This window comes from Odocoileus virginianus, unplaced genomic scaffold (genome assembly GCF_023699985.2).
Source record: "Odocoileus virginianus isolate 20LAN1187 ecotype Illinois unplaced genomic scaffold, Ovbor_1.2 Unplaced_Scaffold_5, whole genome shotgun sequence".
NCBI lineage: Eukaryota > Metazoa > Chordata > Mammalia > Artiodactyla > Cervidae > Odocoileus > Odocoileus virginianus.
In genome coordinates, this window is record NW_027224267.1 from 1,439,149 (window position 1) to 1,455,000 (window position 15,852).

Genomic DNA, 15,852 nt, shown 5'->3' on the forward strand with positions numbered 1-15,852 from the left:
TGAAAGCTATTTAAAATCGAGCTGTCCCATAAAGTCCCTCTAATTATTTGCAGAAGGGAAATGCAATAACAATATTCCCTTTTTTCCTTTACTGTCAAAGAAACCAGTTTACGGCTCTGTAACCGCAGCCTCTGGAAGGCTCCGTCTCGAGGGCCTGCCCTGGCCATGCAGAGGCGCGTGCTCTGCACGTCCCCCTCTGATAAATGTAAACTGTGTGGTTCTGGCCGCGGTGGATGCACAGCTGGCCACTCAGACCAGCCCAGGGCCTCCCTGACAGAGTGGGGTTGAGCGGGGTTTCCCGGGACTCCCGAGCATAGTGACAGGGAGCCACGGCTGGAGGAAAGGGGTGGTGGCCTGGCCCGGCCCCTGGGAGTGTCCGTCCACCTGTGAGTGCATCGCACATGTGGTCTCTGCTCCCACTGCAGCCTTTCTTCCCGGGGACTCCTCTGACTCATCCTGGGTTCTCATTGAGAACCATCATCCCAGGCACTGTTCCTAGGGTAATGCCCGACTCCGAAGAGGGCTGCTCAGAGTGTGGGAGGGTATGCTCCCAAAAGCTGGGGAGTGGCAGGCCCCCCGTCTCGGGGTTTCCCAGTGTGAGCAGGGCTGATGGGCCCCGACGCCTGGCTCCGGGCAGCCGCCGCCTCCTTGTCTGGGCCCTGGCATGTGTGGGAGGTGGCCTGGCCTGCCCCCGCCCCAGGCATGCCCTGTGGACCTGTACATGCCCCCTCTCACCTCGCTTGGCAGGAGTGGGAGCTGAAGAATGGGACATAGAGCCGGAGGACGCCCGGCTCTCGCACCGACGAGTGACCGTCCCACGACTGCGCTCCGTGCCGGGACCCAGGCCCGCCGCGCACATCCTCTCTACTGTATAATGGTTCCTTTAAAGAGATTTACTTGTAACGCTTTGGCTTCCAACTTCATTTGTGAAAAGACGGCAAGGGGCAGAACGCAGGGAGCCTCTCCCTGCCCCTGTCAGCGGATGAAGAAGCCATAGCTTCCCGCCCAGGTAGATGGCAGCTTCCACCCATGCCTGTACGCCCCAGACCGAAGACCCGCAGGGACCTCGACGCGGACACCCTCTGCATGCTGGGTGAGGTGTGGGCCTCCAGCTGCCCGCTGCTCTGCCGGGCGCCCCGGGGATGCCCCACCCAACCCCCGAGTCTCACCAGCGCCTCCCCCACGCCCGGTAAAGTCACCACAGAGCTACGCTGTGAAGCAGTTTCTGTTTTTACAAACATTTTCTGAACAGATGCTTTTGTCACCAGGACATGAAAAGCTGCCACTCTTCTATAGACCTTAAGAAAGTGTCCTCTCGTTATCTTGGGTTGCACTTAGCTCCCAAGGTTTTCCAGTGCTTCTGGATCATATTGAGGATTTGTCCCACTTGGGAAAGGCAGCAGAGGGTTTTCGGTGCTTCACGTTGTGTGTGTCCTTTCCTGCTTTTTCCAGCATCCACACCCCCTCCGACCCCCTCAGAGCCGGTGGGGTGGCCTCAGGGTGACGGTCACATTCATTCCCCAGGGGCCTGGCAGCCAGGGCAGGGCCTCTTGGAGTGTCCCTGCGGCCTCCTGCAGGATGTTTCTGGAGCCTGAGATGTGATGGGGACAGGCCCGTCCACAGGCAGAGGCCATCTGGGTCTGAGGGCCAGGCCAGCCCTCCGTCTGCAGAGGGACCTCTCAGGAATACTCCCTGTGGGAAGCGTGGCCACGCCCAGCACAGCCATCAGTCACCCCGGAGCCCCCTGCACGCTGACCAAAGGACCAGTCACACACGTGGACGGGCCCTCTGCCCGCCGCCGTCAGAGCAGGCCTCGTGCCCACTGCCCTGCGGGTGTTTCTCATCAGATACAGGAGCAGGAAGTGAGCAGGCAGCGTCCTGTGACCACGTCCTGTTGCTCACATTTTCTGCAGGCCATGCCAGTTGGGGTGGCTATCGCCAGCAGGGTCAGAGTGGCCCCCGAGGCCAGCACGGGCCATGGCTGGCTCTATCAACCAGAGCAGGGTGGTGGGCTTGGTGCCAGGAACTTCGCAGCAGAACCAGAAGCTGTCTGCGTGGACCATGTGAAGTCGCTCAGTCGTGTCTGACTCTGCGATCCCATGGACTGTAACCTACCAGGCTCCTCTGTCCATGGGATTTTCCAGGCAAGAGTACTGGAGTGGGTTGCCATTCCTTCTCCAGGGGATCTTCCCGACCCAGGGATCGAACCTGGGTCTCCCGCATTGCGGGCAGACGCTTTACCCTCTGAGCCACCAGGGAAGCCTGCTTACCCGGAGCCCACCTGAAAAGCCTGGCTTTCTCGCAAAGCCGGCTGTCTGGTCTGCGAGCTGCCGCCTGGTGTCCAGCGCTCAGGTTCGCCCTCCGTAGTTGATGCAACAGGTGGGGGGTGCGTCTCACCCACACCTATGACCCTGACCCCAGGAAGTGCAGGTAGGAAGTGGGGAGCTTGTCTTCCCAGTCCTGTTTGCCCTGGCCTCCCACCCACGTAGAAGGCTGGGCCACTTGACATCACATGAAGCTGATTTTCCGTAAGGGAGAAAACTGTGATCCGCTATAGAGTCTCACTGCCTTGCGGTCAAACGAATGCTCTCCAGGTGTGGCTCTCCAGCCGCTCTGATTGGTAGCCAGCTTTGTCTAAGACGCGGCCAGGCCTCGATTGTCACTGGGAAGGGACCACGTGACCGTAGCCGGCACAGGTGGGCAGAGTCAGCCAGCAGCGGGCTGGTGGGCAGAGGTCGCTGCGGCCATCTCTGTGGACCGAAGCCGAGGATGGCGGTTGGCACTGGAACCAGGATTTGGGCCCTGGTCTTCAGACTCCCGGTGTACGTGTTTCCTGTCTAAAAAGCCCACGTTTCTAAATTCACTTCACAACCATAAGCCTTTTAAAGAGAACGGAGGAGTCGATCCTGTCTCGTTCCCCGAAGCCACGTACAACAGGCCGCGCGGGGGTCGAGGCTGCCGGCATTGGGCTCTGCGATGCCGTGTGTTTCCCTCGACGTCTCAGATTCGATCAGAAAGTTAAAGCGTTTGCTTCAAAATAAGTTATTTATTTGTATATGTTCAGTAAGTATAGTTTTTAATTTATATCTGTACATATTAGACACACCGTGGACATCCTGTAAGAATCCTGGCAGCGACAGCGATCTCTGTAGCCCGTCCGAAACGTGCCCCAGGAGGCTGCCCCCTCGCCCTGGGGTGGGGGAGGCCAGGAGGCAGCGGTGCCGGAGCCAGGCTCGGGGGAGAGGCAGCCGGCCGGGACCCCTGCTCCAGGGTGCAGGCCCCTCCCCTGGGAGAAGTGGATCCTTGGGCCCTGTCCCCATCCCTCCGACAGACGGTCGTGGTTGCAGAGTGCTGGCCAAATGGGATCCTGACTGAAATGAGATGAACGTGGTGGCCGGACCAGAGCCCTGGCGTGAGACGGTCCCCTCCCGGCGTCTCAAGGCCCTTCCCTTAGGACGGGGCGACCGTCAGCTTCTCAGGGGCTTCTGCTCCTGGCTCTGTTTTGGCAAGGGGTCATCAATCTTGAAAATCCCCTCATTTTCACATTTTTATGAAGTGAAGTGAAAGTAGCTCAGTTGTGTCCGACTCTTTGCGAGCCCATGGACTATACAGTCCATGGGATTCTCCAGGCCAGAATACTGGAGTGGGGTAGCCTTTCCCTTCTCCAGGAGATCTTCCCGACCCAGGGATGAAATCCAGGTCTCCCGCATTACAGGCGGATTCTTTACCAGCTGAGCTACCGGGGAAGCCCAAGATTACTGGAGTGGGTAGCCCATATTACATTTTTATAGTGTTTTTCATTCATTCACCAACTTTTTGCACAGACGTGGTCAGAGGGCATGCCATATCACCCTCGACGTGGGCTCAGGAGGTGGAGATGACCACCCCCCGGCCCCCGAGGGTCAAGCAGGGCCAGTCTGTGTGTCCGAGCAGCCAGCAGCGCCCCCGCCTCCAGACAGCCGTCTGCAAGAGCCCGGCGGGGCCGGGGCACCTGCACATGCGTCTCCCCAGGCTCTTCTCCTGGGGACGTGTAGAACCAGTCATGGCCCCTCGGCTCGCACACCTTGGCTTTGTCCAGCTGGACCATCCCCTTGTCCGTCTCCCCAGTCCCTGAGCTAGTTTGGGGTGTTTTCATGAAAACCCAGGATCACCCTGATGGGCTGGAGACGTGCCCACTTGGAAACGTCTGTCACAGAAAGTAAAAGGCGTGTGTCCTGGCCCTGGAGGCCGGCCCCCCAGCAAGGGGTTTCGGTTCCTGTTCACTGAGACAGCGGTGCTGGGTTTGTGCTGCCCAGGGGAGGGCGCAGGGCTGGAGCCGGGCTGGGCCTGAAGGTTGTGGACAGAACGCTGCTGTCTGAGGCCCCAGCCTTTCCCGAAGAATGAGTGTCAGCACCATGTTTGGAAGGAAATGTAAATCGTGCCCACGGGCAGCCTTCTCTGATTCTTCACCAGCGTCTGTCCTGGGACTGGAGTCTTCTTGGCCTGACCCAGGGACAGGCACTCGGCCAGGGCCTCCCCCGCGTGTCTGTGTCCCGGCCCGGCCGCTCTACCCAGCTCCACCCAGCGACGCCTCCTCTAGGAGCCAGCAGGACACCCGGGCGTCTCCACCTCCGCTCAGCAACACTTCAGTATTAAACTATTGCCTTCCTCTTTTTTTCCCTAAATTAAGTTTTTTAATGGAAATAATAATTTCAGACCATGGCATAGTTTTAAAGAGGGTATTTTGTTGTTCTTGGTGTCCTTACTGTCTTATTATCCCCATAAGGGACTGGGTTGATACTGTGAAATAAACTAGAAATAAATTAACATTTTTATGTCCACAATCACCCCCCAGCACACACACATGCATATTACACACAGCTCAGCATCCCAGAAAAAGAAGCAGCCTCTCGGTGGCCCCCGAGCCCTAGCAGGACTGCCTGTCCTGTGTGTGTGCTTGATGAAGACGAGAGAGCTTCACGCCCAGGGAATGTTGGCCTCACGTGCACCCCATCTTTTGTGAAGTAATCCAGTTCTGTCCTTCCAGATAAACCCAGCTTGACAGCGGACAAGTATCACCAGGTGTTTCTATTCGTTGCCATGGAAGAAACTCTCCAGATGGAATCATCAGATCATGTTTCTTAGGGACCAAAGGTGTTTTTAATAAGATACTCTTTGATTTTTTTTTTTCTAAAAAGAAAAGAAACACTAACTTTACACTTTAGCATCAACTTTTAAATTATACGTTTTCAGCGTTAATTGACCATGGCTGTGAGTTGTAAAATGTTTTCATATTAAGAATTAATTATTTCCTTATTGTATTTTTTAAAAGCTAAAGTCATATTTAAAATTCTCTTTGAAACAGGCAAGAAATGGGAAAGGTTTTTTTAATTAAATATGTTGGCAATGTCCATTTTAAATAACTGTAAATATATTTTCACTGTTTCACCATGTATTTAATTCATAAAGTAAAAAAAGAAATTTATCAGAAGAGACTCGCATTGGAAATACTCATTTTCAGTCCATTTGCCCGATTTTGTAGTAGCTTCACTTGACTTTTCTGCTTCGCTATGGATTTTCTACAGTTTTCACGGTGTTGCCCACAGACTGGCGCCCCTGGGCGTGCCATCTTTGTGTATTGCTAATAAACTCGACTCTCCCAATCCAGCCTCCGTGTCTTGACTGAGCGGGTTTGTGGGCAGACGGGAAGGACTTTCCAGTGGATGGAGTTTTGCCAACAAGGCGTTTAGCTTGCCAGGGCTTCCCTGGTGGCTGGGATGGTAAAGAAGCTGCCTACAATGCAGAAGACCCATGTTCGATCCCTGGGTCGGGAAGATCCCCTGGAGAAGGACATGGCAACCCACTCCAGTATTCTTGCTTGGAGAATCCCCATGGACAGAGGAGCCTGGTAGGCTACAGTCCCTGGGGTTGCAAAGAGTTGGACACAACTAAGACTAACGCTTTCATGTTGCTGGCCGCGTTGAGAAGGGGTATAAGGAGGGGTCAAGGTGGGGCACATGTTTTGTTTCTCTGGCAAAAATCTTCTTTCATGAAAGAAGCATAGTGCTTTTAGTAGCTTTTAGCCCAAGGACCCAAATACCCGGTTCAGGAAGCATCTGTGTCCCTTGTGAGTGCAGCTCTGTGCCCGGTGCCGGAAACAGGGCCGATGGGAAGTGACTCTGTTCTCAGGGCGCCTGCTCCAGCCAGGGAGATAGACGTGTCCACTGTATGGAAGGTTCCAGAACCATAGGAGAAGGTGCAGCGGCCTTTGAGGCTGCTGCTTTTGGTGGTGGGGTTTACAGGGCTTCCCTTGCAGCTCAGCTGGTAAAGAATCCGCCTGCAATGCAGGAGACCTGGGTTTGATCCCTGGGTTAGGAAGATCCCCTGGAGAAGGGATACGCTACCCCACTCCAGTATTCTGATCTGGAGAAAAGAGTTGTCACAAAGAGTTGGACACGACTGAGTGACTTTCACTTTTGCAGGGTGGGTATTTGAGCTGGGTCGTGGTGTTTAAATAGGAGTTCAGCAGGGGGAGAAGGGCACCACAGGAGACCGTGGTGGCGGGTGAGAGCAGGTCCAGAGAGCGGGCAGGATCCCGTGGGCCTCCTGTCTGCACATGGGGGGTTGGGGTGGGGCCTCTGTGGAGAGTAGTCAAGGCTTTTGGTGTGTGTGTTTGGGGCATGGAGTGCGGGGATGGCCAGGTTTCTGGTTTTAGAAAGACCACTGCCAGTGGGAGGAGAGGGAGTCGTGACACGCGGGCAGGTGTGTGTGGTGCCCTGACCTCGGCCAGGGGCAGAAAGGCCATTGCGTGTGCACAACCCACTGAGGGCTGATGGCGGCCAGACGGAGGAGCCCGAGGGGCTGGCTAGCCTGCCGCCTGACGTGGAACCCAGGGGAACAGAGCTTGGCCAGAGCGGCAAGAATAAGGTGTCGGCTTGGGCTCTGCAGGATGCTTGGGTCACCAAGGAGGGGTGGCCTGTGTCTGTGTGTGACTTGGGGATTCAAGTCATCACCCACCGGGGCCCAAACTTTCAGGATGTTTTTTTTTTTTGGCCGGGCCATGCAGCATACGGAATCCTAGTTTCCTGACCAGGGATTGAACCCATGCCCCCTGCATTGGAAATGTGGCGTCTTAACCACTGGACCACCAGTGAAGTCCCTGGACCCACCTTTCAGAGGTCAAGGACAGGTGACCCAGGGGGCCTCCTTCACCCCCCACTCTCCTCTCCCTGGAGCTGGGGTGGGTGTTGGCTGGTCGTGCCGCTGATAATGGGCACCCTTCCTTTGCTAGAATGAAGCAACCACCCTGAGTCAGGTAGGCTTGCTTCTCTAGACCCCCTTAGATGACAGGAGAGTGATGGTCCGCATGCTCTCAGCTGGCCGCAGTGCCCTCCAAGCTGTCCACCAGGGCAGTCCTCTGCCCACCATTCGCTGTCCAACAGCGGGTTGTTCTGCTTGGCAAGGGACCCGGTTAAGCTTCGTTAGAACCGACTTTAATTGATGCTTTAACCTCCAGCTTGCACGTGGGTCACGTCCTGGCGGGCTTGCAAACGAGAATGAAGTGCCTCTTTCATTTCTTTTGAAACTCAGCAGAAGGGACACTGGAGTTCTTGGTTTTGCTTTCTACAACCACGGAGACAAATTTGGGGATAGTCATCCCTCCAGTTATAATTTTGGGGGCAGGCGACACAAAGCCCTGATAGGCATAAATCAGCAGCCCGGCCCTTTAAGGGGAGGCAGGGAAAACATGAGCTGCTGTCTGTGACCCAGAAACTTTTATGATGGGGGCTTCATCAATTTTATGATGCTGTTAAAAATGGCTATCTTTTCAGGGACCAGTTAGCCAGAAAACTGAGCAGGAGGCAAGGTAGGGATGATGAAGTGGGTCAGGTGGACTCACCTCCAGGCCTGGGGGGCTGGTCCTGGACACGGAGAAGTCGGTCTGGCCTGGGACAGCCCAGGCAGAGGGCAGAGCATTGGTGCATCACCTTGTTCTGACGCTTTGACACCTGGGGCCTTGTGGACCCTGGAGGCACGGCCCTTTCCAGGACCACCCAGTTCCTCGAGACATCGTCTGCAAACACCGCTTGCATGTGTGAAGCGACCTGTCCAGAGTCCACATCCCAGCCACCTCCTTGATGAGGTTCTTATCAAAGGGACCACTATCTCCTGACCTAGTCACCTCCCCCCCCCCACCATCCCCCGGGCCAGGTACCGCCCCTGGTTCCGGAGTCTGCTGAGGTTACTCAGACCAGCCCAACCTAAACCAGCTTGCCCAGCCTCGCCCTTTCCTTCCTGGAAAACTGCAATATATCAAGGCTCTTGTCCTCATCTCCCCCTCCCTCTGCCTCCTGACTGGCCCCGGGTGCTTCCCTGCGAGGCCTGGCCTGGCCTGATGTGGTGTGGCCTTACGGGGAACGGGGACTGTGACAGACTTACCTCCTGATCAGCCCCGTCCCCCCAACCCATACTGGGCGGTGATAAAACCTACGATTTGAACACCCCATTCTGTGGGAAAGCCATGCTGGGTATCGTGTGATGGGAGACAACCCATCCGTGAAACGTCCTACAGCATCCGTAAGACTCTGGTCGAACGGAAATGCTTTCCTCTGTGGGTTCTCTCTCCAGCAGGATAAACACTGTCATTTACTTCAACTGATCATGCATTCATTTGTTCATTCGGGACAGCTTACTGAAACCCCTACTGCGCCTGGGGCCCTGGAGACACAGACTATAAACGTGACTGTTGGCACCAGCTCCTCACCGCAGCAGGTGATGGACGTGTGTGTGACACAGGCGACCTCGCTGATAAACACGTAATTCTAAATCGTGAAATGCCATGAAGACACTCCCTGTCTTCTGGTGGTGACAGACTCCAGCCAACCCTCCATGGGACGCACCTCGCACCGAGGACCCATCCCCACCCCTCTGCATCAGGGGACTCAGGGGTCTCCGGGGACACTCCCGCACCGACCCTGGGAGGATGGGGGGTCTCCGGCACAGGGGGTGTTTCTTGAAAAGCTCTGTGTTGGCCACTAAGAACAGGAGCTGCCTCCCCCGAACCCGGGCCGGATGAAGGGGACTCTGGAGGAGGAGAGCCCAGGAGATGTTCGGGTTGACTCACTGATCCCGGTGTCCCTAGGTTTGGGGTCACGGACATCCCACTAAGTTCCCATCTTGACCTTGCAGATCAAGCCATAAACACACACTGGGCCTGGCGGTTCAAGACTGACTTGAGTCACTGTGACAGCGAGGAGAACTGTTGTCACCTCCCAGGCCTGGACGGTCACACACTTGGAGCCCCTGGAGTCCAGGGGGCTTGCAGCCTGTGAGGGCTGCCTCCTGCCTGAGTCTGAAAGGTGCCTCGCTCCCAACCTCCCCACAGGTGCGCACGCAGCATGCAGACAGAGACTGCACTGGAGATGGGCAGGGAGCCCACACACTCTGGGGGTGGCGGACGCTGGCTCCCACCCCAGGCAGGTGGATCCTGGGGATCCCGTGCCATGGAGGCCCCCCTGCCAGAGCCGGGGTTGGGGGGTTGAGATCTTCGGTGGAGCTTCGGCCTCTGCCTGGGTCAGAGGGGTTCTGCTGTGAGGCTCCCCCTGGTTCCTGAAAGTGTTGGGGATACAGCCCGGGCCACAAGAAGCATCTCCTCCTGCTTTCCAGACCCAGCAGGCTCCCGGGGCAGGGACCACCCCCCACTCCACCAAAAGTCCTCTTCCTCCTAAGATGGTAAACAAAGCAACCTTGGGGCGCTAGAGGAACTGCAGGCCGTCCCACCATCCGGGACCTGGGAGTCGCAGGGCGGGAATCCGCTCACAGCCCCGCCCAGTTCTCCTGAGGTTTCCCTCGTGAGAGACGGGGTGAGCAACCTGCAGCTGGTGCAGTTGCGCCACTTTCTATGGAACACGCGTGGCTCCCAGCCTATTAAGAAGCAGAAACGTCACTTTGTCCATAAAGGTCCATCTAGTCAAGGCTGTGGTTTTTCCAGTGGTCATGTATGGATGTGAGAGTTGGACTATAAAGAAAGCTGAGCACCAAAGAATTGATGCTTTTGAACTGTGGTGTTGGAGAAGACTCTTGAGAGTCCCTTGGACTGCAAGGAGATCCAACCAGTCCATCCTAAAGGAGATCAGTCCTGGGTGTTCATTGGAAGGACTGATGTTGAAGCTGAAACTCCAATACTTTGGCCACCTCATGCAAAGAGCTGACTCATTGGAAAAGACCCTGATGCTGGGAGGGATTGGGGGCAGGAGGAGAAGGGGACGACAGAGACAGAGGATGAGATGGCTGGATGGCATCATTGACTCAATGGACATGAGTTTGAGCAAACTCAGGGAGACAGTGAAAGACAGGGAAGCCTGGCATGCTACAGTCCATGCGGTCACAAAGACAACTTCCTGGTGGCTCAGCTGGTTAAGACTCTGCCTGCGATGCAGGAGACCTGGGTTCGATCCCTGGGTTGGGAAGACCCCCTGGAGGTGGGGGGGGGGGAATGGCAACCCATTCCAGAATTCCATGGACAGAGGAGCCTGGTGGGCTACAGTCCATGAAGTCACAGAGAGTTAGACACGACTGAGTGACTAACCTTCATTTTTTTTGTTTCATTTAGTGACTGAACCACCCAGTACCTGGGAGGCAGGCGACCCTTTCCATTTCATGCCTGTTGGTGACGTTGCTCCCACCTGGCAGGAAGCAGCTGCCCTCACAGGTCTAGGCAAATGCTCCAGCTCTTTCTAAGTGGCCAGGGAGGCTGGCTTCTCCTCCAGAGCACCAGCACCTTCAACCATGCTGGTCGGGTCTGGTGGGGAGAAAACAGCAGGTCCTCCCCACGCCTGGTGGGACGCAGGTGACCAGCTGCCCTGGACGCTGCACACACAGAGGGTTTCGGAAAGGGCGCCAGAGGCATGTGTGATCACGGTACGGGCTGGTGATGAGCAAGTTGGGAACCGTCTTTGAGACGCCTCGATCTTTGGCACGAAAGCGGGCAGCTCTGGAGAACTTGACCAGAAGCTGCTTGAATCTCAGGAACTGCTTGAAAGTTCCCAGCAACGGCCCCAGTCTATGGCAGCAAAGCAAAACGCTTCCAACCTCGTGTCCATCCACATGGCTACCCGTGGCCGCCTCCCCAGAGGACGGCACCCAAATCTGTCTGAATCTGCACCCCTGCCTCTTCTTGGCCAGATCGCACCTCTGCCCCAGCTTCTCAGGAGACCTCCACGGGGACGTGAGTGGCGCCAGGGGGTGGGCGGATGACAGTCAGGCACGTGGGACGGCGGAACAAAGACAGTGATGCCACATCACCCCGTGGGTCACTCCCGTCTCGACGCCAAAAGCAGAAGGCGCAGAGCCAATCTAAGCACCAGTCTCACCCTGCAATTGTCCTGAAGCCCACACCAAGCCTCGGGCCTCAGGGAGCGCACAGGAATCTCGTGGCTTCTTGCTCTCTTCTGTCTTCACGTCTGTTACAGTGAATGCTGATACCTGGTCCAGAGGTGGCCGCCAGCCCCGCCTGCCTCCCAAAGCTCCCAGCAGGAGGTGCTGGCTTTTGAACCACCCTTTCAGTTCAGTTCAGTTCAGTTCAATTCAGTCGCTCAGTCATGTCCGACTCTGCGACCCCATGGACTGCAGCACGCCAGGCTTCCCTGTCCATCACCAACTCCCGGAGCTTGCTCAAACTCATGTCCACTGAGTCGGTGATGCCATCCAACCATCTCATCCTCTGTTGTCCCCTTCTCCTCCTGCCTTCAATCTTTCCCAGCATTCAGGGTCTTTTCCAATGAGTCAGTTCTTCACATCAGGTGGCCAAACACCCCTTGGTTGATAGAAAGATGTCTTGGGGGCTATATTTCCTTTGAAACGTGCCCAGATGTTACAGCTTTGAACACTTTCAATTCTCCGCGAACCCTTCTACTTTCCATACAAATGAGTAACGCCCAGACCGAGCCCAGTCAACACACCCCTCTACTTACCTCCCAGGCTCAGCCCTGCCCAGCCCCCTCCTGGTGAGTATTCTGTATATTCTGTTTAGACTTTGTAAGACTTTTCTGATCTTTATGGTTCAATTCCCGACCTTCTTACAGGATGGACTTTGTTCTGACACTGCGTAGGCCCTTTGACCTGCAGGTTCAGACTTCATCAGACTAGGCTTGTGTCCCTGATTCCCCAGGAAGCCTGTGTTGAATGGGAGAGCTCTCTCCATCTCCTACAAGGCTTTTATTGACTCTGTTCCTAGTTCCTTTGTTATTTTTAGAGATAGGTAATCTGCTCTTCAGCCTCCTGCTCTTTATTACTTTCAATGCAAATAGATGCTAATTCCGCTCCTGCCTTTTCACTCTCTTGCCTCACCTCCCTCCAGTGGCGTCCCCTCCTCCTCAGCCTGTATCTCTTCCGTCTGGTCTCTAAAAGGCCACAGCTTCTGACATTTCACATTGAGACACGACACATACAATCTCTAAAATTTCCTCCAGCTTCCTTTAATAAGCTCTTCTGCACCAACCATGCTTCTCTCTGAACCTGCAGGGCAGCCCTCCAACAGTCTCAGATGTGGGATTGTTCTTCAGGCCCCTTGAGGCTGTGGTTGTATTTCTTTCTGGTTATTTATCCTTGAATGAAGAGCACTCCCTCCAGACCAAGCGTTTTCTGGTTCAGGAGCCTGTGTCCCGTCTCCCCTCACTGCGTTCTCAGCTGCTGGGGTAATCTTCCTTTTGCACGTTAATCCTGAAGGCAGCGTGATGTTGCCCCAGGCAAATCATGAGCATTTAGCAGACCTTCACCATTATGTGCACCTCTGGAATTGATCTCCATCTGAGGTTAGGACTGCAGGCTGAGCATTTAGTTTGGCATCATCATCAGCTCTCTGTGGTGGTTCTGTCCCAAATGCAGGGATGTGTGGTGACCCGACCTCCTGCTTGGGACATTTGGTGACCCGACCTCCTGCTTGAAAGTGGAGTAGCATGTGGCTGAGGATTAAGACCGTTAGCCATATAGGGGTTCCTCCTGGGATGTCCACGTGACCTGACCAGAGCATCTAGACTTCATGAGAGGAAGGCGTCCAGGCTGGAGCTGCTGCAGCCATCCTGTAGCCTGAGGACACCTTGGTGGCTCTGTTCCCGAGCAGTGGGCTGTGGCTTGAAGTCATAGAGCCACACCAGAAGGTCTCCATGGAATGCTGTGACACAGACCTCCCATGAGACCTCCACCCTGCCGGTGATTTCAACAACCTCCTTAGTCAATCTACTTTCTCACTGTCCCGATAAAATTTCACACCTTCTCCTGTTTCCCTGGCTCCCTTCCCTCTTCTCACTTTTGGGGGTGACCTCACTTGTAACTTCCCTGAGAACATGGAGCAGCTGGAAGAGAAGCTCCCAACCCAGGTGCTTCTGAGCCCTTCTGTTCCCCAGGGTCAGGGGTCCCCACTCCCACCTGATCTGACCCTCTGCTCACACTCAGCCCCCGGGCCCCTCACCCCTCAAGGCCTTGCTGCCCCGAAGCCCCTGCTATCCCTCCTGCATTTCCTGTCTCTCCAGGTCTATTAACTCATTCCCGTCCACACAATGCCTTAGCTGCTGCCCTGGTTCTCTGCCCTTGAGTTGCCAGGCAATTCCAGACGTGTTATTCGTTCTTTGACTGTCTAGTGCCTCGCCTCCCGTGATTCCCTCGACTGGCTCCCAGGAGGCCTCTGTCCTCACGCCCGCCTGCGATCCGTCCCCGTGACTCCCCCTCGGCAGTCTCTGCACAGCTGGCCCAGCCCCACTCCGAAGCACCCTTCACGTAGGACGCAGTGGCCTCCCCCTGCCTGCAGAAGCGCTGTGGTCAGCAGAGGGCCTGGGCTGCCCTGTGATGGCGGGCTGAATCCTAACCCTAGATTGCTTTATGCCTTGCTGCCCTCGACTCTGGGGCGGGGGTGTCGGCACCTCTCTCCGGGCTTGCTGCCAGCCCGGTTCACGGCCGTGTGTGGGAAGGGCCCGCCTTGGACCCGATACACGGCAGAGACTGCGTGGGAGCCGCCGTCATCCCTGGGGTCACCTTGGCTCGTGGTTCTGATGGTGGTGGCGGGTGGATCCTGCTGGACCGCCGACAGGGCCAAGCACCTGGGCGGTAATCTGTGAGCCGCAAACCACAAGTGTGGTCCTGTGTCCCCACGCAGAGCCAGGGCGGAGTTTGGAATAAAGTGCCGTCTGCTGAGCTAGTACTGTCGGAGATTAACAATCTCATCATAACATCACAGCAATGCCAGGGGGTTATGGGCACGGGCCATTAAGATGCCTGGGCTGGTGCAGTTAGTGCCTGCAATTGGCATCTCTGAGCTCGATAAACTGCAAAATCCCCTGGGCCTCACGAGCCCAGGTTGTGAAAATGAGGCCACGGGGGGGATGGGTCATGTGCGGCCAGGAGAGGGAGTGGCTGGGCCCACCCTGGTCACCGCGTCCGTTGGAAACAGCAGCATGGGGTGATCACTCCCACAGCCCGAGGCTTGTGTGAAGGTTTCACGCTTAATAGAATCAGATGAGCAGGGGTCTGGGCAGCTGCCCAAGACCCCCGCCCCCCACCCTGGCCCCCACCACATTAGCAGGCTGGGTGCGTCTGGCCGCTTCTTTGCCTCTGAGCTCGGAGGTCGCGGGGCTTGCTCCTCCGGCTGGTCCTGCTGAGTCAACAGCAACCACACACAGAGGCTGCTCACCGCCCTCAGGGCGCCCCCTGCCACTTCAGGACGGAGGGAGCTACTGAGGGCCCCGCTGTGGCTGGACCCAGTGGGGGGCACTGTGATCGGGCAGCTCAGCGATCAGGTCTGGAAGTGGGGGCTCACGTGGGAGCCGCGGTGGGTGGGGGCGCCGCCCCCAGGCTCAGCCTGGAGACCCGAGGTCAGCACCAGCTGGTCCGTATTCAGCTGTGATCGCAACCTCTCTCAGCTCCGTGGCCGAGGCCTGGTCCGCCAGTGGTGACACTGTCTGTGTCGGACGGACGCGGGAGGGGAGAGGAGGGGAGGGGAGGGGAGGGGAGGAGGGCCCACCCTGCAGCGTGTGCCCGGCCGGGGCCAGGGGTCGGGGCCACTCTGCCCTCTCTCCGCTCGGTGGGGTCCTTCTCCAAGGGGTTCTGACCCTGACTCCCCACCAGAGTGGGTGTTGGTCTTGACAGCAGCCTCTGTGCCTTCCGGGGGACGTGTCACCACGTCCTGGGGTGTCTTCTGCGGGGGTCCCGGGGCCTCGCAGCTGAGGAAGGAGGTGACCGTCCCTTCTCGGGGATCCCACCTGGGTAGGGGCTTCTCCTCCAGCCTCTGAGTCGCTTGCTGGCCCTGTGGCTGCACCCCCCACCACCCCTCGCCCCCTGGTCAGGAAGGAAGCCTCCAAGTCCTTGGAAGTGAAACTCTGCTGTTGACGAAGCAAAACTGGCTGGGTTTCCGCGGGGACCAGCCGTCTGTCTTACCGACAGAGCCAGAGGGACGAGCATGGCAGATCCTCGAGGAAGTATTTTTCCTCCTCTGATTCTGATTTGTCGATGACACTGCATGTTTCCATCTGTCCCTCTGAGGTTCGTGAATACCTGGTGACTCTGGACACCAGACTTGGTGTCTTGGGTGAAAGTCAACTCGAGTCCACCTGGAATTTGGGGCTTCGCTGGAGTGTTGGAGCAGCGCCTCTTATTTGGGCTAAAATTAACTTTCTCCGCCAGCACCTCCATCTCCCCGTCTGTGAACAGCGGACACGCGGACCTGCGCGGCCACAGGAGCTCGGGTGTGGCCACAGCACCTGGGCTTCGTAGCCGCCATGTGGCGCGTTTCTGTCCTTGTGGTCCGAGCAGGAGGCCGCCCCTGGCTGCGCCCCGGGCCGTCCCGGGGGCCGTGGCCCCAGCATGACCGACCCCCCCGCACCC

The 15,852-nt window shown here is 56.8% G+C and overlaps 1 protein-coding gene across 3 annotated transcripts in view; it reads left to right on the plus strand.

Annotated features, from left to right (window-relative positions):
* AFAP1 (actin filament associated protein 1) overlaps window positions 1-5,642 on the plus strand; it is a 148,714-nt gene extending 143,072 nt beyond the window's left edge. For all 3 annotated transcript variants that reach the window (XM_070462507.1, XM_070462509.1, XM_070462508.1), the window contains one exon: window positions 748-5,642. In XM_070462507.1, the coding sequence (XP_070318608.1) occupies window positions 748-774 (27 nt within the window). In that variant the 3' untranslated portion in view covers window positions 775-5,642. The remainder of the gene's footprint in view (window positions 1-747) is intronic.
* Window positions 5,643-15,852: the final 10,210 nt, after the last annotated feature.